Source organism: Narcine bancroftii, chromosome 6, assembly GCF_036971445.1.
Source record: "Narcine bancroftii isolate sNarBan1 chromosome 6, sNarBan1.hap1, whole genome shotgun sequence".
Classification (NCBI taxonomy): Eukaryota; Metazoa; Chordata; class Chondrichthyes; order Torpediniformes; family Narcinidae; genus Narcine; species Narcine bancroftii.
The window spans coordinates 224145405-224166725 of record NC_091474.1 but is presented as its reverse complement, the minus strand read 5'-3'; the positions used below and the strand labels follow the sequence as shown (position 1 = coordinate 224166725).

General features: G+C 42.7%; 1 protein-coding gene across 3 annotated transcripts in view; it reads right to left on the bottom strand.

The window, feature by feature from the left end:
• afg1lb (AFG1 like ATPase b) overlaps positions 1-21321 on the bottom strand; it is a 175888-nt gene that overhangs the window by 125399 nt on the left and 29168 nt on the right. For all 3 annotated transcript variants that reach the window (XR_011340749.1, XM_069887519.1, XM_069887520.1), the window contains exons 3-5: positions 20546-20597; positions 15916-16017; positions 20-150 (exon numbers count right to left, since the gene is read on the bottom strand). Coding sequence is in view for 2 of the 3 variants with exons in the window: in XM_069887519.1 (XP_069743620.1) it covers positions 20-150; positions 15916-16017; positions 20546-20597 (285 nt within the window). In the remaining variant the exon portion in view is untranslated. The remainder of the gene's footprint in view (positions 1-19; positions 151-15915; positions 16018-20545; positions 20598-21321) is intronic.

Sequence of the window (21321 nt, the reverse complement as noted above, 5' to 3'; positions counted from 1 at the left end):
CAAAAGAAGCTCCATTTACCTGAAACTCATCAAAACACAAAAGGCAGGTCTCATTGCTGATTTCTGAGGCAATGGGTGCTATTGGATCATACGACTTTGCCATTAAGCCAGGCTTCCTTTTTGGTAAAGACTGTTTTAATCGATGAATTCCTGTTTCAAATGGGATTAAAAGAATTAGTTATTCTTATTTCTGGAATTAGTTTTAAATATATGAAACTAAAGAGGTCCCATTGATCTTTCTACCCACCCCCCCCACTGTTTTTTAGAACCACCCATCTTCCCTCTCCTTTCTCAGTCCTGAAGCAAGGTGTCAACTCAATGTCAACCATTCATCCCCCATAAATACTGCCTGACCACCCCCCCCACCCCCCGAGTTCCTCCTTTTTTTTTGCATTGCATTCATCACAAATATTCTCACGTCACCATCGACAAGAAACTCAACTGCAATTGCTACATAAATACAATGGTTGCAAAACCAATTCAGAGACTAGATTTCCTCTGGCAAATAGCTTGCTTGACATCCAAGTCTTTCTACCAACAAGACAGGAGTGTGGCCTGCATGTGGCTTGGTGAGCTCAGCTCTAACAGTACTCAAGAAGGTCAGCTCTAACAACACTCAATAAGATCAACACCATCGAAGACAAAATAATCCACTTGATTGCTATCCCATCCACTGCCCTAAATGTTCATTTATCCAGTGAACCATCTACAAAACACCACAATTATTTCAAAAGCACCTCCCAAACTTGTGGTCTCTATCACCAAGAAAAACAAGGTCTTCATCAGTGCAGAATCTAAAAACTAGAACTCTCTACTCAACACCAGTGGGCTTGTACCATCACCTTAAGTCTTGCAAAAAAATCAGTGGCTCCCCATCACCTTCTCAAGGTCCATTAGACATAAAACATAGACCAATTTTAATAAACCAGATTGTGAAATGTGAATGGCATACTGATGTGACATGAAATACTATGGATAGCAAGCATAAAAGTGAACCTTAATTGCCTTTCAGATAATAAACGACTTCAACAGATTTCTTTAAAACATGTGAATCAGGTCCAGACCCTTTCATACTTACATCTGCAACATGTTTGATGCTTTCTGCTTCTTTGACAGTTTCCAGTATCAACTAGTCCATACATGTCCAATTTCTTGACATCTGCTTCCTCCCAACTAGATCCCCGGCACTGCTCACTTGGCGACACTCGTCCTAACGCTGGATAACTTTGCTTCGATTCCATTAATTTCTTCCTGATCAAAGTCTGACTACAAGAACTCGTATGCTTGTTATTGTGGAACAGTTTTTTTTTGTTGTAGTCCTACTTAGAATCATCCTTTCATTTTCTAGAACATTGATGACTATATGAGAGCAGCATCCAGCACTCAACACAAAACTTAAAATCTCCATTCTTCTTGCTGCCAGTTTCCACCTTATTCTCACCTTCACATGGTCCATCTCTGACACTTTACATTTTGGATCTTTCAGTCTTCATCTCAGGGGATACGCGAGTGACAAACATCATTACAAGTCCATCGAGCTTCATAACTATCAAGACACTTTCATATTCCTTGTCACTTCTCTATTCCTTCCTCCAAATTGTTCTATTTCTATCTGCTCAGATAATGAATGAATATTTCCTCAGATACCTCTGAGATGTCTGTTTTGCTTAACAAGGATTAGTGTTTTGTTTTATTTCTGATGTAATTAGGAAACAGCTATTTCAATCAGGTAGAATGACTATAACCAGAGAACCAATATTTGAGATAATATTACATATTATTTTTAATGAATGGGGTCAGAATAATAAAGTGATTTGGAGGAAGAGTATGGTGAATAAACTTTTGGTATCAGCCAAGGATATTTCATAAAGAGTCAAGATAGAATTCAGTTAAAGGCCCATCCTTATAAACAAGAGAGAGTAACAAATAATTGAAAGTAGAAAACCAAAAGGAAATTAAAGAATTTCTATTCAAAGCTAATCAATCAATTAAATAAGAGCCTGACAAAATAAAATCATGGATTTCTCTAGAATAAGTCAACACTGCCAATGGCCTTACTGTTTAAGACTTTAAGAAACATAGCAAATAAAATCATAATCGACAGGTCAGCAACATAAAAACAATGGTGATAGCATGAATCTAATTAATAAAACAAAATTGTACCTTCTGCCTGTTGGAACAATCATTATGCAAATTAATGTATTAACTGAGTAGGCAGGAAAGGAATGATTGGGAAAGAAGTAAGGAGCAAAGATGATGAAGGACAACTTGTTAATTAAATGGAAAATGAAACAATATTAACAGGCTGGTTGTATGTTAGTCTCAGATTGTGTTGAGCATGACCTCAGCAGCCACCTTCCCCAACTTGTCTTTTCCAAAGGCAGAGGGTGAAATAAACTGGTCCTTGACATCCTGCGAAGCAGAAGGGGTTCCAAACAAGGTGAAACTCAGGGTTTGGATATCAATGCCCTGCTTCTGGAATGGTGTGATAGCTGTTAACAACTTTTAATCTGTGTATAAATCCAAATATACACTATGTAAAAATGAATGGGACACCACCTGTATCAGCCCAGAGTGAAAATATCAGAAATCAGATATCAGAAATGCCAGCATATAATCTTTAATTTGACTCTGATTTTACATCTGAAAAGATGTTTAAGTTGAAGATAAGTTAAACTTTGAATAACTAACAGCAACAGGCATAAGTTTCCCATGATTAGGAGGCTAAAGGAAAATGAGATAGAGAAATATCAGAATCTGATGTCCTGTAGCGGCTGCTACCCAAATGGAAACACACCTCTGAACATGGTGGAGGGTTTCCAGTGAACTGTTTATTCAAATTTTGCGCGCGTCCTTTATGGGTGGTGTGAGCTCCTCCCTCGTGCTAGCGGTGACATCATCACGTTCGCCCAAGGTGCGCGCTTTGGCCTAAGCCACGAGGCACTGAGATCCCCCAACAGCACTATCTTCCCGCAGCTGCCCCCTGGAGCGGCGATACAAGCAGGGCCAGTTCACCACGAGCGATGTGCGCCACCACACAACCACCCCCCCCAGAACCGGCTTACATGTCTTGGCACTTCTGTGGCCGACCTCGTCGTTTTGGTCAGGCCGTCAGTACAGGTACACAATCCTTTACCCAGACATCTAAAATCTAGAAAGCTCCAAAAACTGGCAAGTGGGGAAAGAGACGGCAGCGCGAGTCGGGTGGGCAGGAGACCAGCAGCGTGAGTCAGGCAGGCAAGGGGGAGAGAGCAGCAGCACAACAGGAAGGGGGTGGGGTAGATAAGGCAGCACAATTCGGGTGGAATTAAATCTGGCTTTCCAAAATAAGGAAAAATCTGAAATTTGGAACACTGTCCCCCAAGGGATCCGAATAAAAGATTGTGTACCTGTACTGGCTAGCTAAGGTCCAAGTGGGCCGCCTTGAGTCTGTCAACTGTGAATATCTTCTCCTTGTCCCCAATGTCCAACGTGAATGTCTTGCCTAAGCGTTTCAGGACTTTGTAGGGACGCTGCAGAGGCGCGGGATGTAGGCCTCACCGGACGAAAACAAAATTAGTGGTGGATAGTTCTTTGGGGATGCTAGACAGGCAGCTGCCATGGTGGGTCGGTGGTGGGGTGCGAGTGTGGCGAGCTTGCCCCACATGTCTGCCAGTAAGGTCCAATTCTCAGTCGCGGAACCAGTGCTTGGGCCGAAGAACTCCCTAGGGAGCAACAACGGTGCACCATAGAGCAGCTCTGCGGACGATACCTGTAGGTCTTCCTTTGGGCCCATTCTGATGCTGAGCAGGACCCAGGGTAGTTTGTCCATTCAATTGGGCCAGTGAGACAAGCCATTAGAGCTGACTTGAGGTGCCGGTGGAAACGCTCCATTAGACCAGTGGCCTGGGGATGGTATGCAGTGATATGGTGGAGCTTGATCCCCAGGAGGTTCACCAGCTGCAACCAGAGGGCGGATGTGAATTAGGCGCCCCTGTCATTCATCATGTGTGCTGGAATGCTGAAACTGGTGATCCAGTGGGCGAGTAGATTTCTGGCGCAGGACTCGGCAGAGGTGTCTCTTAGCGGGATGACTACCAGCCACCTCATCGTGCGTTCGACCACAGTCAACAAGTAGCGGGTGTCCATGGACATGAACCCATGATGTCGATGTGTACGTGTTCAAACCTCTTGGTAGCGGAGTCAAACTTCTGTACCGGGGCCTTGACATGGTACTGGGCTTTGGAGGCCTGGCACTGCGTGCAGTTTCTCGCCATCTGGGCTACCTGTTTCTTGAGGCTGTGCCACATGAATCGTTCTGCCACCGTGCACACCGAGGTCTTGACTGAGGAGTGAGCCAAGTCGTGGAGCATGCTGAAGGCTTGCGGGCCTCCATTGTGGTGAGACTACCAGGGGCTATGAGCCACTGGACACATCGCAGAGCAGCATGTCAGGGCTGTCTGGCAATTTGAGGTTCTCGAGTCAGAGGCCCATGATGGTGGAGTGGAAAGCTCATGTTTCTGTGTCCTCCTTCTGTGTCTGTGCTAGCTGGGTGCAGTCCAGGCCAGGGGATAGGCTGTGGATGGTGGGCCTTGAGATCACATCTGCAACGACATTGACCTTACCGGCTCGATGTCGGATGTCAGTGGTTAACTTCAATACGTAGGACAGATGTTGCTGCTGGTGCACTGACCAGGGATCCTTTGACATTGAGAGGGCCTGAGTGAGCAGTTGGTGGTTGGTGAAAACAGTGAATGGCCTGCCCTCCAGGAAGTACCAGAAGTGTCTAATGCCCAGATACAGAGCCAGAAGCTCCCTGTCGAAGGCACTGTATTTTAGTTCTGGGGGAAGGGCTGAAGAAGGCAAGTGGGCGCCCCTGACCGTTCACCGATTGCTCTAGGATGCCCCCGATAGCCCTAGGATGCCCCCGATAGCCGTGGCCGAAGCATCCACTAAGAGTACACTGTGGGCATCGGGCTGCAGGTGGGCCAGTAGTGTAGCACTCACCTGGGCATCCTTCATCACGGTGAAAGCGTACTCAGCCTCTTCCGTCCACTCCAGGGTCTTATTCTTGGCTGCAATCAGTGCAAACAATGGCCACATGACACGAACCACCCCCGGGATGAAGCGGTGTAGAAGTTGACCATCCTGGTGAATTCCTGAAGGCCTTTGAGGGTGTCAGGTTTCAGAAACTGGCGTAAGGCTGCGACCTTCTCGGGTGCTGGGGTGGCCCCATTCGTGGATATGGTATGGCCCAGGAACTACAGGGACTCCTTGCTGAACTGGCACTTGGCCACGGCCACATTGACCATGAAGCCAAACTCTGCCATGAGAGCAAATAGTGCACGGAGATGGACTTTGTGTTCATCGTGGTCCCGACTGGTGATTAGGATGTTAACGAGATAGATAAACATGAAAACAAGGTCTCTGCCCACTACATCAACCGTTGAAATGTCTAGGCCACATTTTTAAGGCTGAAAGGCATCAGCAGAAACTTGAATAGGCCGAACGGGGTGATGATGGCAGTCTTGCCGACGTCATCGGGATGGACCGGGATTTGATGGTCCCCCATACCAGGTCGACCTTCAAGAAGACTCGAGTGCCGTGCAAGTTGGCCATATGCGGAATGGGGTATCGGTCCAGCGTAGTCGCGTCATTGAGTCGACTGTAGTCCCTACATGGGCGCCAATCCCCGGAAGCCTTCAGGACCACGTGGAGGGGGGAGGCCCAAGGGCTATCAGACCTGCGGACGATCCCCAGCTCCTGCAGTCAGGAGAACTCCTCCTTTGCCAGTTGTAGCTTCTCAGGGGGCAAACACCTGACTTTAGCATGGAGGGGAGAAATGTGGTGTAGACTCCATGTTGGGGCATGGCAGAAGTGAACTGTGGCTTCAGGATGGCGGGGAATTCATTGAGCATGCGAGAATACTCGTCCTTGGGGGCACTGATGGAAGTTATTCCTGGGCCGCACGTGTTTGTGGAATCGAGGCAGACGGATTGGAAAGTGAGGGCACGTACCAACCGCTTGCCTTTGATGTCCACCAACAAGCTGTGCGCCCAAAGGAAATCGGTTCCCAGTACGAACTTCCAGTGAAACCTGTCCTTGCCAATCTGGATCTGGGTGCTGTGTGTGCCAAAAGTCTTGATGGAGGATCAGTTGGCTGCCTGTAGGGTCAGGCCTTGAATACGGGTGTGGGTCTCGAGGGTCGTCAGGGGAAGCACTCAGTTCTGCTCTGGTGTCTACCAGGAAACGTCGGCCATTGGACTTATCGATCACATGCAGGAGGCTGTTAGTCCGGCCAGCCATCGCAGACATTAACGGCAGCTGGCCAGGTAGTTTCCCTGAAACGAACAGGGCTCCCTGCACTTGCAGGCTTTGGCCCTGCCAACGTTGATGGTAGAAACACCAGGTGGGATGGTGCTCTTCCAGTTTGTGCTTGGGGGGGCCACCTGCAGCTGACTGGGTCCTGTGCAGGTGACCTGGTTGTGGGTGACCTAGTTTTCTCGCTTGGTACGCCAGAACACGTCTGCGCGGGCTGTGACTCTGCGTGGATCTGAGAAATTCTCATCTGCCAGCAGGAGTTGGATGTCCTCCGGCATCTGCTCAAGGAAGGCCAGTTCGAACATCAAATGGGGTTTGTGGCCCTCTGCCAATGTAAGCATCTCTTCCATGATGGCAGATGGGGTTCCGTCGCCCAGTCCATCCCAGTGTAGGCTTAGTGGCCTGCTGCCGACAGGAGAGGCCGAAGGTCCCAAGGAGGAGACTTTTGAGAACTAGGTATTTTCCTTCCTCCGGTGGGTCGTGGATGAGGTTGTCCATCCTGGCCGCTGTTTCGTCATCGAGCGCACTCACAATGTGGCAGAACATCATCGTGTCTGAGGTAAAACTGTGCCTCCACTTCCCCAAACCAAGTGTGTGGGCAATGCGTTCGGGGGGGGGAGGAGTGGGGATTTCACCGCGACCGCGTTGACTGCTGTTGCATCTATATCTGGAGGTCAGAAAATCATCTGGACTCGCTGGGGTCATCAATGTAGCGGCTGCTACACAAACAGAAACACACTACTGAACATGTGACATTTGAAAGGCATAGATTTTTCACGTCTACAGAAAACAGCAGAAAGTATTGATCAGTATGTGACTGAATTGAGAAAAAGAAGCAAAATGTGCGAATTTGGTGGACTTACCGACTTGCTGATAAAAGACAAACTTGTGTGTGGTATTCCAGATAATAGTCTAAGGTTAAGATTGCTAAGAGAGCAAAACCTAGACCTGGAAAAAGCCATAGCACTCTGTAGAGCTGCAGAAACTGTAAAAGCATAGGCAAAAGAGCTGTTCAGTGAAACTAGCTGCAAGAACATTCATAAAAGGGAAAAAGAGGCATGGCCAGCAAACAAAAATAAAAGAGACAATCGAAAGCCATCAATGTGGTGCATGACACCTACCAAAAAAGTTTCCAGCATGTGGTAAAACATTCAATCTGTGCAACAAAGGCAACCATTATGCCCGTTGTTGTTGGAATCAAGTTCAACAAAGCAAGTAGATGAAAGGGAGATAGAGGAATTCTATGTAGATGTTGTGACTGAAAACAAGAGAGACAATAAAGACTGGATGTTGAGATTAAAAGTGAATGACATATACATTTCAGTAAAATTAGATACTGGAGCACAAATTAATGCAAGATCAGAGACTGATTTTAAGAGGATTAGACCCAGATCAGTGAAGTTAACAGGATATTCAGGTACCGATATACCAGTGCAAGAAGAATGCATGGTCAAAGTGAAACACAAGGACAAAGAGCACATGCTAGCATTTATCGTAGTACCAAAGGATGTACAGGCCATACTAGGTTTAACAGCCTGTGAGAAACTGAACCTGGTAAAAAGAGTCCTCATTGTGGAAAGTGAAGGAGAGACAGTCTATGATGAACCCATGAAAGACTACAATGACCTATTTCAGGGTCTAGGCTGCCTTCCAGGAGAACACACGATCAGAGTGGATAAACATGTGCCACTGATAATACATCCATGCAGAAAAGTCCCATTTGCGCTTCAAAAGCAACTAAAGGCAGAGTTGGATAGGATGGAAAGCCTGAACAGGATTCAGAAGATAGACGAGCCAACGGAGTGGGTGAGTTCACTCACTGTTGCGGACAAAAAGAATGGAAAACTTAGAATTTGCCTGGATCCAAGAGATCTATACAGAGCAATAAAGAGAAAACACTTTAAGCTTCTGACGCCGGAAAAAAATCATGTCACAGTTTGCAAATGCAAAGTTTTTCAGCAAGTTAGATGCAGCATCAGGATTTTGGCAGTTGAAATTGGATGAAGCAAGTTCAAGACTGTGCACATTCAATAGTCCATTTGGCAGATACAGATTCCTAAGGTTACCATTTGGAATTGGCTCAGCTCCTAAAGTGTATCACAAAACTATCCATATAGTCTATGAGCACCTGGACCGAGTTGATACCTCAATGGATGACATCATAGCATGGGAACCATGAGGATGGAGCATGATGAGAGACTAAGGAAAGAGCTGGAAGCAACAAGGAAAACAAACCTGAAACTGAATGGAGAGCTTGGGGTGACATAACTATCATTTGTCGGAGATATTATTGGCAGACCAGATCCCAGAAAGATGTCCACCATTGGGAACATGCCAAGGCCACAATGCAAAAAGGATGTACAGAGGTATCATGGAATGGTCAACTATATGGGTAAATTCACATCCAACCTCTCAGAAAAGACGGCTCCATTGAGAAGACGAACAGAAAAGAACATTGAATGGGAGTGGAATCATGGGGCATGAAAAGTCATGGAGGGAACTCAAGAAACTGCTCACAGAGGAACCAGTTCTGAGGTTTTACGACCCAGTGAGACCCATCAAGATATCATCAGATGCATCACATAGTGGGCTCGGTGCAGTTCTTCTGTAAAAATATGATGATTGGCAACCCACTGTGTATGCATCACACTCAATGACATACACTGAGATGCAATACACTCAAATTGAAAAGGAGCTGCATACATACACCTGTGAAAGATTTCATCAGTTTGTGTCAGGACAAGCAATCAGTGAAGAAACTGACCATAAGCCCTTGATTGCATTGTTCCAAAAGCCATTAAATGAATGTCCACTTAGAATACACTGAATGTAGCATACACTCCAGGTAAGCTAACATACACAGCAGACACTTGTCTCGAGCTGTTGGCACGAGCCCACAAACATCAAAATGGATGAAGACGTGAACACTTTCGTGGACATGATCACAAGTGCACTGCCCATATCAGATGCAAAAATGGAGCTCATAAAATCAGAGGCAAACAAAGATGAAACGCTGAGACAACTGAGAAAAAATATCTTGGATTGGCGGCCCAACATGAAGCAGGACTGCTCACCTAAAGCTGCAGAGTACTGGAACTGCAGAGCAGAACTATCAGTGGTTGAAGACATCATCTACAAATGAAGCAAAATCCTTATCCCAAAGAGTCTGAGAAAAGAGATGCTAAAAAGGATCCATGGAGGACATCTCAAAATCAAAAAATGTAAGAAAAGAGCATGAGAGGTGATGTACTGGCCAAAAATCAACAATGATATAACAAATGAAGTGTGAAACTGTACAATATGCCAGAAATATCAAGCAAGCAATCCTGAGGAACCACTAAAGCCAAACACAGCACCATACAGACCTTATCAGAAGGTAGGTGCTGACCTATTCAAATGTCAAGGACTATCTTATAGTCACAGACTATTACTCCCTGCTACCAGAGGTGTGTAAACTGAACACCACCACTGCAGATGCTATAACGAGTATTCCAGACATGGTGTGGCTAGGGAGGTCTTCACAGACAATGGACCCCAGTTTTGCAATTCAAAGTTTGCTAAAGAGTGGGACTTTGTACACATCATGTCAAGTCCTCATTTTCCACAGTCCAATGGTCTAGTGGAAAAATCAGTACAGACAGTGAAAAGACTGATGAACAAGGCAAAAGACAGTGGAACAGACTTCTACCACAGCATGCCAGTATACCGCACAACACGGCTCAAGTGTGGTATGTCACCAGCACAACTCCTGATGGGATGCTGGCTAAGAACAAACCTACCCATTCAGGAGAACCTTCTAAAAACAAAAGAAGGGAAGAAAATGAGGAAGTTCAAAGAACAACAAAAAGAAATGTAAAAGTATTACTTTGACAGAGGAACAAAAGACCAAGTAAGGCTAAAAGACAAAACAAACTTGTGGACTCAGAAGGGAACTGTCCTTAGTGAAGTCCAATCAAGATCATACACCATTCAGACAGAAGAAGGTTCTGTTCTGTGAAGAAATTGTCAAGATCTTCAAATGGGACCAGCCACTGTAGATGTAAAGATGGATACTGTTGATCAACCTGAATGCACATCTGAGAAGAGATTGTCTGAGGCAACAACTCAGATTCAAGGACAATCAATCAGGAGATCGTCAAGACACGTGAATCCTCCTCAGAGACACACTGAGCAAATTAAAGACTCCTGCTATCTTATTTGCTCTTCGTGTTTTAGTGTATGTAAATATGAATACACAAAACAAGTTTTAAAAAATGTTAACAATGTTGATAATAATGAAAATGCTAGTTCTTGGTGTTAAAAGTTAAAATTGCAGTTATACAAAGAAAACATGTTAGTTAAAAGTGAGCTACTTTTGTTTTAAGAAAGGGAGTTGTAATGAGAGTGATCATGGTTGGAATGCAACTAGCAATGCCATAAGGATTATAGCTCCCATTTGATTTGTGACAGAGTATATAGAGTAAATAGATATGTTTTTGTGAGATGAATTGGGAAGGTTTGTTAGAGTAGGTTACATACAAACACTTTAAAACAGATCTTATTTGAAATACTGGATCTCTGCCCCATGCTAGACATATCAGCTCTACATCTTTTGCAAGAGCTTTGAAGAGTGGTGAAGAGAATTCACTAATGGATTGTTGTTTACAAAAGGCAACAGATGAAAGATCTTGTTGGAGCTGCAGGTTGTCTGGAAGAGAACTTGTTCTAGAGAGAGAGGGAGAGAGAGAGAGAGAGAGAGAGAGAGAGAGAGAGAGAGAGAGAGAGAGAGAGAGAGAGAGAGAGAGAGAGAGAGAGAGAGAGAGAGAGAGAGAGAGAGAGAGAGAGAGAAAGAATCAGCTGAGAGTGGAAAAAAGAGGAATTCTGTGGTGCCTTAAAGAAAGAGGTTATCATCTGGAGAACCCTGAGGGGGCCGAGTTTCGTCAGCAAGATACTGGAGTGGCTGGTTATAAGGAATCAGTTGGATCTCATTGTACAACATACGTCTCTCTGAAAACCGACAGGAACCTTCCTGAGCAGCAACCATTTACCTTTCAAGCACCAAAACTTGGTGATCTTTATAAATGTTAAATTTTGTGTCTACAAGGAGAATTGCCTGCAACCAGTGAACTTGGAGGAATGAGAAGTGAGATTGGACTGTGAACCAAAGAACTTTTCTGAACTTATACGTACGTTTAGAATTAGAAGGGGGTTGTTAGGTTAAGTAAGTTAATAGTGATAAGTTAAAGTGTGATTCTATTTTCATGTTAAAAGATAATTAAAAGCAACTTTTGTTTAAGTAACAATTTGTCTTGGTGAATGTCTATTGCTGCTTGGTATTGGGGTCCTCTGGGCTTGTAAAAGATTATACGTGACTGCCAGCAGGGGATTGACAGAGCAAGAGACAGCATGCAAGATTTGTTGTGGAGGCTTGCAGCCTCATGGCATGCCTCATGGTGCTGTTTACAACAACTTTAAAATAAACCAATGTGCTGGCAAGCAGATTTGCTAGTGCTGTGGGGGAAGGTTTAAACTAGTTTGGCAGGGGGGTGGGGAACAGAGTGTGAGAGCAGTGTCAAGGGAGCATGGCCACCTAGATAGGAATAATAACGATAACAAAGGTAGGATGGAGATTAGGGTAAAAGGTAGAAAAGAGTATATAGGTGAGGGTCATTCTCTGAAATGCATATATTTTAATGCAAGAAGCATAGTGAACAAGGTAGATGAGCTTAGAGCATGGACAGATACTTGGGGTCATGATATTGTGGCAATTAGTGAGGCCTGGCTACAGGAGGGGCAGGACTGGCAACTTAATATTCCAGGATACATTTCTTTTAGTTGTGATAGATCAGGGGGTAAAAAAAAAAAAGGGGAGGGGTTGCTCTGCTTGTTAAGGAGGACATTACTGCCGTGAGGTGGCAGGATGGTCTGGAGGGATTGTCCAGTGAGGTTGTTTGGGTGGAATTGAGGGGTGAAGGAGGCATGAAGGTGCTAATAGAGGTGTATTACAGACCACCAAATGAGCCAAGAAAATTAGAAGAACAAATTTGTAGGGAGATAACGTATATGTGTGAGAATCTTAAGGTAGTGATCATGGGAGATTTTAACTTCCCTCACATTGATTGGGATACCCATATAGTTAGAGGGCTGGATGGGCTAGAGTTCATTAAATGTGTTCAAGATTGTTTTCTAAATCAATTAGTAGAAGAACCGACTCGGGACGGTGTAATACTAGATCTCCTGTTAGGGAACGAGCTAGGTCAAGTATCGCACATTAATGTTGGAGAAAAAATTGGGTCTAGTGATCATAACTCTGTTAGTTTTCAGGTAGTTTTAGGGAAGAGCAAGGAGGGGCCTAAAGTTGAGGTTCTGGATTGGAGAAGAGCAAATTTCAAAGGAATAAGAAGGGATTTGGGAAGTATTGAGTGGGACAGGATATTTTCAGGTAAGGATGTAAATTAAAAATGGAGGATATTCAAAAAAGAAATTTTGAGGGTACAGAGTAGATATGTCCCAGTGAGGATCAAAGGAAAGGCTGGAAGTCATGGGGAGGTTTGGTTTTCGAGGAATATTGGAAATTTGGTTAGGAGAAAAAAGGAGCTGTACAAGAGGTATAAGGAGCAGGGAGCTGAGAGTTTGAAGGAGGACTACAAGGAGTGTAGAAGGAATCTTAAGAAAGAAATTAGAAAGGCCAAAAAAAGGCATGAAGAGTCTTTGGCAGACAGAGTAAAAATAAATCCAAAAGGTTTCTATAGGTACATTAAAAGTAAAATATTAGTGAGGGATAAAATTGGACCCCTTGTAGTCAGCGAGGGTAGGCTGAGTGAGAAGTCAGAGGAAAAGGGGGAAATTTTGAATGATTTCTTTGCCTCGGTATTCACTAGGGAAAAAAATATTGAACCAGTTGAAGTAAAGCAAAATAGTGGGGAGGTCATGAAGGATATAAGGATAACCGAGGAGGTAGTGATGGCTGTGTTGAAAAAGATAAAGGTGGATAAATCTCCGGGACCGGACAAAATATTCCCAAGGACACTCAGGGAGGCTTGTGGACAGATAGTGGTGGCATTAACAGAGATATTTAGGATGTCATTGGTCACAGGGGTAGTGCCAAAGGATTGGAGGGTGGCGCATGTGGTTCCGTTGTTTAAGAAAGGGTCCAAATGTAAACCTGGGAATTATAGGCCCATGAGTCTGACGTCTGTGGTGGGCAAGTTGATGGAAAGTGTTCTGAGGGATGGTATTTACAAATATTTGGAGGTACAGGGATTGATAGGGAGTAATCAGCATGGTTTTGTCAGGGGTAGATCATGCTTGACAAACCTGATTGAGTTTTTCGAGGGGATTACAAAAAAGGTTGATGAAGGGAAAGCTGTGGATGTTGTCTATTTAGACTTTAGTAAAGCTTTTGACAAAGTTCCCCACAGGAGGTTAGGAAAAAAGGTGGAGGCATTAGCTATAAATAAGGAGGTAGTGAAATGGATTCAGCAATGGTTGGATGGGAGGTGTCAGAGAGTAGTGGTAGAAAATTGTTTGTCCAATTAGAGGCCGGTGACTACTAGAGTTCCTCAGGGATCAGTCCTGGGTCCACTATTGTTTGTTATATATATATTAACAATCTGGAAGTAGGGGTGGAGAATTGGATAAGCAAGTTTGCGGATGATACAAAGATTGGTGGTGTTGTGGACAGTGAGGAAGATCACCGTAGATTAAAAGGTGATTTAGGAAGGCTGGAGGTGTGGGCTGAGAAATGGCTGATGGAATTTAATACAGGTAAGTGTTAGGTGTTACATTTTGGAAAGGCAAATCTAAATAGGTCATATGCATTAAATGGCAGGCTATTGAGATGTGCAGAGCAACAAAGGGATTTAGGAGTGATGGTAAATAGTACCCTCAAGGCTGATACTCAGGTAGATGGTGTGGTGAAGAAGGCATTTGGAATGTTGGCCTTCATAAATCGGAGTATTGAATTCAAGAGTAGGGAGGTTATGATGAAATTGTACAAGGCATTGGTGAGGCCAAATTTGGAGTACTGTGTACAGTTTTGGTCACCAAATTATTGGAAAGATATAAACAAAATAGAGAGAGTGCAGAGAAGGTTCACGAGAATGTTGACAGGATTTCAGGGTTTGAGTTACAGGGAAAGGTTGTGCAGACTAGGGCTTTTTTTTCCGTGGAGCGTAGAAGATTGAGGGGGGACTTGATAGAGGTGTTCAAGATTTTAAAAGGGACAGACAGAGTAAATGTGGATAGGCTTTTTCAATTAAGAGTGGGGGAGATTCAAACTAGAGGGCATGGTTTAAGATTGAAGGGGGAAAATTATAAGGGGAACATGAGGGGAAATTTCTTTACGCAAAGGGTGGTGGGGATGTGGAATGAGCTTCCGGCAGACGTGGTCGAGGCGGGATCATTGGTTACATTTAAGGATAGACTGGATAGTTACATGGAGAGGAGAGGACTGGAGGGGTATGGACTGGGTGCTGGTCAGTGGGACTAGGAGGGTGGGGATTTGTTACGGCATGGACTAGTAGGGCCGAACTGGCCTGTCCTGTGCTGTAAGTGGTTATATGGTTAAAGAACCTTTTCCTTCATCCATGTGTTGTCTAAGAACTCACACATACAAATACAAGATGAAACACATGCAATTGCCTTTAAGATCTTCAAATAGTCCTTGAGTGTATGGCGTTATTAATTTTCTTCTTTTATAAAGTAATGCACATGACACTGGTTAAACCACACAAACAGGATGAGGAACTCCATTAAGGTGTTGGTAAGATGGAGGATAGGAATCACAATTCTGAATACAGAAAGTGCTTTCCAGTTCAGCCTTTTACGGAGTGTTATAAAATTCATTATCCTGATGAATTCAAGATTTAGAATTCACACAACTATTTCAAAGGCTCAGCATCATCAACAAACATTCATCAATCAAATGTAGTAGGGTTTCCTCTTCATAAAACTATGTGCTTAACCACCTGACAAGATAGAAGGGAATCATTTTCACTTTATACTCTTGCTAAGTCAAGTGCAACAGGAAATTTACACAAATTTCGGCCCAGTTTTAGATCACATGCTCAATTCAACTAAGAATTGGTCTGAAATTGTCCACACTCATTCTATCTGGTATTCAGACAACAAGACACTTACTCAATGCCAGCCTGGGTTAGATACAAACCTAAATAATCAGTTCTGAATATGTTAGATTAATGGCACTGTATATTTAATTGTTTGTTTAATGTGCTACAGATTTCACTTTCCACATGGTTATCATCTTGTAATCTGATCTGTTCCACCCTTCAATTAGATCATAGGAGTGACATCCATTTTCCTGACAACACCCAAAGGACTAAATTTCTGAGCCACCATTCTTTCCAAATCCATCAACCCTGCTCTGAAAACAGCGACTGAAAATCTGCAAATACAACTTAGGCTACTCTTCTTATTTTTATTTGCTTTCAAAATACAGCCTTGATGGCAGCATAGTTGGAATTATAAACCAGAAGGAACAGAGGATGTGAAGTCACATGTTTCACTCTATGATGTGGAGAATCAGAAATACAATGCAACACAGTTAAGCAGCACTATTGCTACTTTTATAGATACCCTGCAGCTCTGGTCCATAACTTAAAAAATATAACTTACTTTTATGAACATCTAGCATGAAACCATGAAAGTGTACTCGATTCTTCCTTTTAACTGCTGCATGAGAATAAAACAAATCCATCACCATGGTTTTCCCAGAACCTGCGAAAATTAAAGGTGAAATTGTGTGTCACATAAAGGCTTAGTATAACATTGTTTAAAATCTGTTTATTTTCTTTTCTTTTTTTTTAAATGGTTTAGTCAGTATTTTATTTTTAGTCAAAATATGCCCAATGAATGGGATATTCAACCCTAGCCTTGAGGCAATAAAGAAAGAATGAATGAAGATGTCAATAATTTAATTTAGCAACAAAAATAAAACAATAGTCACAGAAGAAATTTTTTTTAACTTAGCATATGCTGGTGCAGGCTGTCACAGCCCGTCTGGCCACTCCTGGGTCACTCTCTGCGGCTCAAAATGCGGCATAGCAATGGCCGTCTTCCTTACCCATAATCCCCCATGCAGCTGGAACTGAAAAACACAGAGCGGTTCTACCTGCATGGGGGATTATGGGTAGGGAAGACGGCCATTACTGTGCCATATATTTATGACAGGTGGCACTGTGGCACCAGTCGCCCTGCCTCCATCAGATCCGGAGATGTTACCAGGCATCTCTGGTTATGAATTTAGGCCCTTTCAGGTGGACCAGGCAACACTGTAAGCAGCCTTTTAGGGCTGTCACCTGAAAGGTGAGGCTGCGTTAAGATTTGCTCCTGCCACCACCCTCAAGGCAGAGGGTCCACCTGAAAGGGCCTTAAGATAGGGGACCCCAAACAGTACACAGTACTCCAAATGGGGTCTCACCAGTGCCGCACAAAGCCTCATTAACGCCTCTCTACTCTTAAACACTGTACTTCTCGAAATGAATGCTAGCATAGCATTTGCCTTCTTCACTACCAATCCTACCTGGGCATTAACTTTTAGATGACTCTGCACAAGGACGTCCAGGTCTCTTTGCACCTCTGAGGATTGAATTTTCTCCCCATCCAGATAGTACTCTGCCTGTTTATTTCCACTGCCAAAATGTAGAACCAAGCACTTCTCAACTTTGTACTTCATCTGCCATATATTTGTCTAATCTCCCAATCTGTCTATACCCCTCTGCAATTTTACAGTTTCTTCAAGAGTTCCTGCTCCACCACCTATCTTGGTGTCATCCGCAGATTTGGCCACAAAACTATTTAGTCCACAATCCAAATCATTAATATAAATTGTAAACAGGAGCAGCCCCAAGTCTGAACTCTGCGGAACACCACAGGCAGCCATTCCAAATGGGATCCCTTAATTTCAATCCTTTGCTTTCTGCCTTTCAGCCAATTTTCCAACAAATCTAATAGCATCCCTGTAATTGCATGGGCCTTCATTTTATTTATCAGCCTAATGTGCGGCACCTTATTGGAAAGCCTTTTGAAAATCCAAGAATATAACATTCACAGCCTCCTCTTTATCTATCCTACTTGAGATTTCATCAAAAAACTCTAATAGGTTAATCATGCACGATCTACCCTTTAAAAAACCATGCTGACTAGGACCTATCCTGTTGTAGTGGGCCGAGCGGGTACACAGTGCGATAACACAAACTGTCGCTGGCGCAGTTCTACAGGCGTGCAGAACCATAATACAGGCACTGCATATATTACGGCCATGTAGCGGGCCAAGCGGGCGCACAGCGTGGCAAGGCGAACTGTCGCCAGCATGGCTCTGCGGGCGTGCGGAACCCTAATGCAGACGTCTGGCTACTCACCTAATGGACCGCACATGAGGGATACTGAGTGCCAAGGAACGGCACGTTGAGCTGTTGAGTCTCCTGCCAGAAGGCGCGGGACACTTACAAGGCTAAACTTAAACCTGCCGGTCCCGTGGATCGGCAGCAATCTCGTAGTGACGACCCACCTTGTCCAGTGGAGCCCAGTACACACAGTATAGAAAAGAAGCCTGTAAACCCTGAATAAATCAGTCTTGAGTTGACTACACTGGCGTGTGTTTGTATTTCTTTAGTAGCTCTACTGTAGTAGCTGCTACACTGTCATGCATTTACAGGCATTTCATAACTTCATCCTTGAGGATTGACTAATATCGTCCCCACCACCGACGTCAGACTTATAGGTCTATAGTTCCCTCTTCTCTGCTTCCCACCTTTCTTGTACAGCGGAACCACATTCGCAATGCCCCAAAACTATGCCAGAGACTATCAATTTCTGGAAGATTGTCACCAATGGATCTACAATCTCAAAAGCCGCCTCTTTCAAAACCTATGGGTGTACTTTGTCCAGTCCTGGAGATTTATCTGTCTTTAATCCATTCAATTTACCTAGCACAATTTCTCTAGTAATTTTAACTGTATCCAAGTCTACTCGCTGAACCTTCTGTCTGTCAGGGATATTACTAATGTCTGCCACAATGAATACAGATGCAAAATATTGAATTAATTTTTCTGCCTCATCGTTGTAACCCATTATAATTTCCCCAACATAGTTTTCTATCGGTCCTATGTCAACACATGTCTCTCTTTTATTTTTAAAAACTCAGCATTTTTTAAAATATTATTTGCCAATCTCGTTTCATAACTCATCTTTTTTTTTCCCCTTAAGACTTTCTTTATTTATTTCTGTAAGTTTTTAAAGGAATTTCAGTCCTCTGATTTCCCACAAGTTTTAGCTTCCTTGTATTCCCTCTCCTTTGCTTTTATCTTGGCCTTAACTTCTTTTGTTAGCCACGTTGGTACCATCTTTTCTTTGACTACTTTCCTTTTTCTATGAAGACATTTATCCTGCATGCCTTTTATCATTTGCAAAAATATCTTCCAATCCTGCTCTGTCCCTCCTACTAGTTTGCTTTTCCAGTTGACTTGGGCCAGTTCTTTCCTCATACCATTATAATTTCCTTTATTCCACTGAAAAATTGATACATCCAATAACATTTTTTCCTTTTCAAATTTGAAAATGAATTCGACCATGTTGTAGTCACTGCTTCCAAGAGGTTCTAAGACATTTAAATCCCTAATGACCTCAGGTTCATTGCACATGACCCAATCTAGAACTGCAGATCCCCTGGTGGGCTTCTCAACAATCTGTTCAAAAAATCCATCTCTTAGGTTTTCTACAAATTCACTCTCCCGTGATCCAGTAAATTCCTGTCCTTCCCAATTCCCTGCTATGTTAAAATCTCCCACAATTAATTTGATATTATCTTTGTGACATGCCCTTTGTATTTCTATTTGTATCTCATCTAATATAATCTTTTTACCCTTGGCATTTTTAATTCAACCCATACTGATTCTATGGCTTTAGACCTTATGTCTCTTCTTTCTAATGATTTAATGTCATCACTTATCAGAGCCACCCTCCACCTCTACCCTCCTGCCTATCTTTCCTATAGACTGTCTACCCTCGGATATTGAGCTCCCAATTACCTCATTGAGGCATGTTTCAGTAATGGCCACAATGTCATGCCTTTTTAGTTGAATCTGAGCAACCAGGTGATGTCAAATAATTAAGCAACATGTTTACTGTAAGAACAAATAGGAATAGGCCATCTGGCCCATTGAGTCTTCTCTGCCAATCAATAAGATCACGAACTCAGTTCAACTTACCTTCTTGATCCCCATAGGCCTCAGCAACATGTAATCTGCTCGAGCAACTCAACAGGTCAATCATCGTCAGTCCTGATGAAAAGTTCCAATGCTCATCATTAGTAATTATTTTTTTTCTCCTACTGATGCTGCTCGACCTGTTGAGTTGTGTGTTGCTTCAGATTCCAGCATCCGCAGTCTCTCCTGTGCACCAATATCCCTTAATTTCACTATTCTTCAAACATTTTATCAATCTGTGTTTTAAATTGACTTGGTGAGGCTGCCTTCATTGCTTCCTTGGCCTGAGAATTCCACAAATGCACTACTCTCTAAGAGAAGTAGTTCCTCCTCTCGGTCTTAAATCTACTCCCCTGAACCTTGAGACAATATTCCTAGTTCTAGTACTACTTTCTGGGTCAATCACTAAATTAATCGATACTTTTTTTTTAAAAAATTATCTTGGTCAGTTGCACAAAGTTACACACAGCTCAACAGAAAGGACTGAAAGAGGTATTCTTTTGTTAACGAAGTTAAGGGAAAAAGAAAGCTACTATTGAAAGATTCAATTTGTTGTTTGGATGACACAGACCAAGATCATGCATAATGTCAGATTTATTTTCTGCTGCTACTAAATGTGCCATTAGCAGTCTATAATCATTTGAGGAGTATAAATGCCCTCCGTTGAATTAGTAAACTCAATCTATTCAAGAAGAGAATATGGAAAAGGCATATGTATAAAATATTTAAAATCTTGTATCTGAATATGCATCTTATTGATTGGTCATAACGTTCATGTAGAACATGGACCATAAAAAATCCATTCTTCCATTGACAGTAATATTTTAATTACATTTGTCTTGCATCTCCTCAAACAAAACTTCAGGCAAAATCTTATCTCTGGCCAATCTAACTCTCCATTTTCAACATTGCTGCAATTTCAGATACTTACGTTCAGATGTCAAAATAAAGTAAAAGCGTGATATAAAAATGAATAACATTAAAGTATATTATTAAAATTCAGTTAAGTCACATGCAAAATAATTATCAATTACACTTACCAACATCTCCATAAACATAAAGGCCTTTAGGAGGTTTAGATCTTGCAAAAAACTGTAAATGATGTAAAAGCAGATGATGTTAAATAATTAAGCAACATAAATCTAAGTCTTTGGAATTTTTTTTTTCAAATTGACTAGAATTTTCATTTATTTGAGCACAGCAGATCGCTGCTAAGTCAAGGGTATCGATCCACACTGAAGAGAGGAACAAAGGAATGTACCCTAAGTACCTACCATGTGCAAAAAGCAAGCCAGAAACTAAACTAGGACACCCCAGCAGGCACACTAATTCTAAAAGGAGGGTGTAGAGGGAAAGGGGAGTTGGGGGAAAGAGAAAGACTAAAATTAATACGCATCTGCTGAAGTAATGAGTCCAAAGGCAAGTGGGTTCCATTGTAATCAAACAATTATATTTTAGATCTATGATATAAAGTATTACTTAATCTTCCATGCTGCTCATCATGGTAAGTCAGGGTACATATGACAACAGAGCTGGTACAAAGATAAAATTCCTAATTGAAAATAATTTGAAGAAATCTACTCAGAGGAAGTGTTTTTCATTAACTGACTCAAAAAATAAATATTATTTTTCTTAGTGACGAAAGGAAGGAGAGGCAAATCATTATATACAGTAGACAAATTTAACCTATTCACGATAAGCAATCCTTTACCAAAAACCTCAAATAGGCTTCTTACTAATATCTAAAGCATGTCAGCAGGGATTTTAAAAAAACTAATTTGGGACAATATTTATTCCAATATTACTAATACCCAGA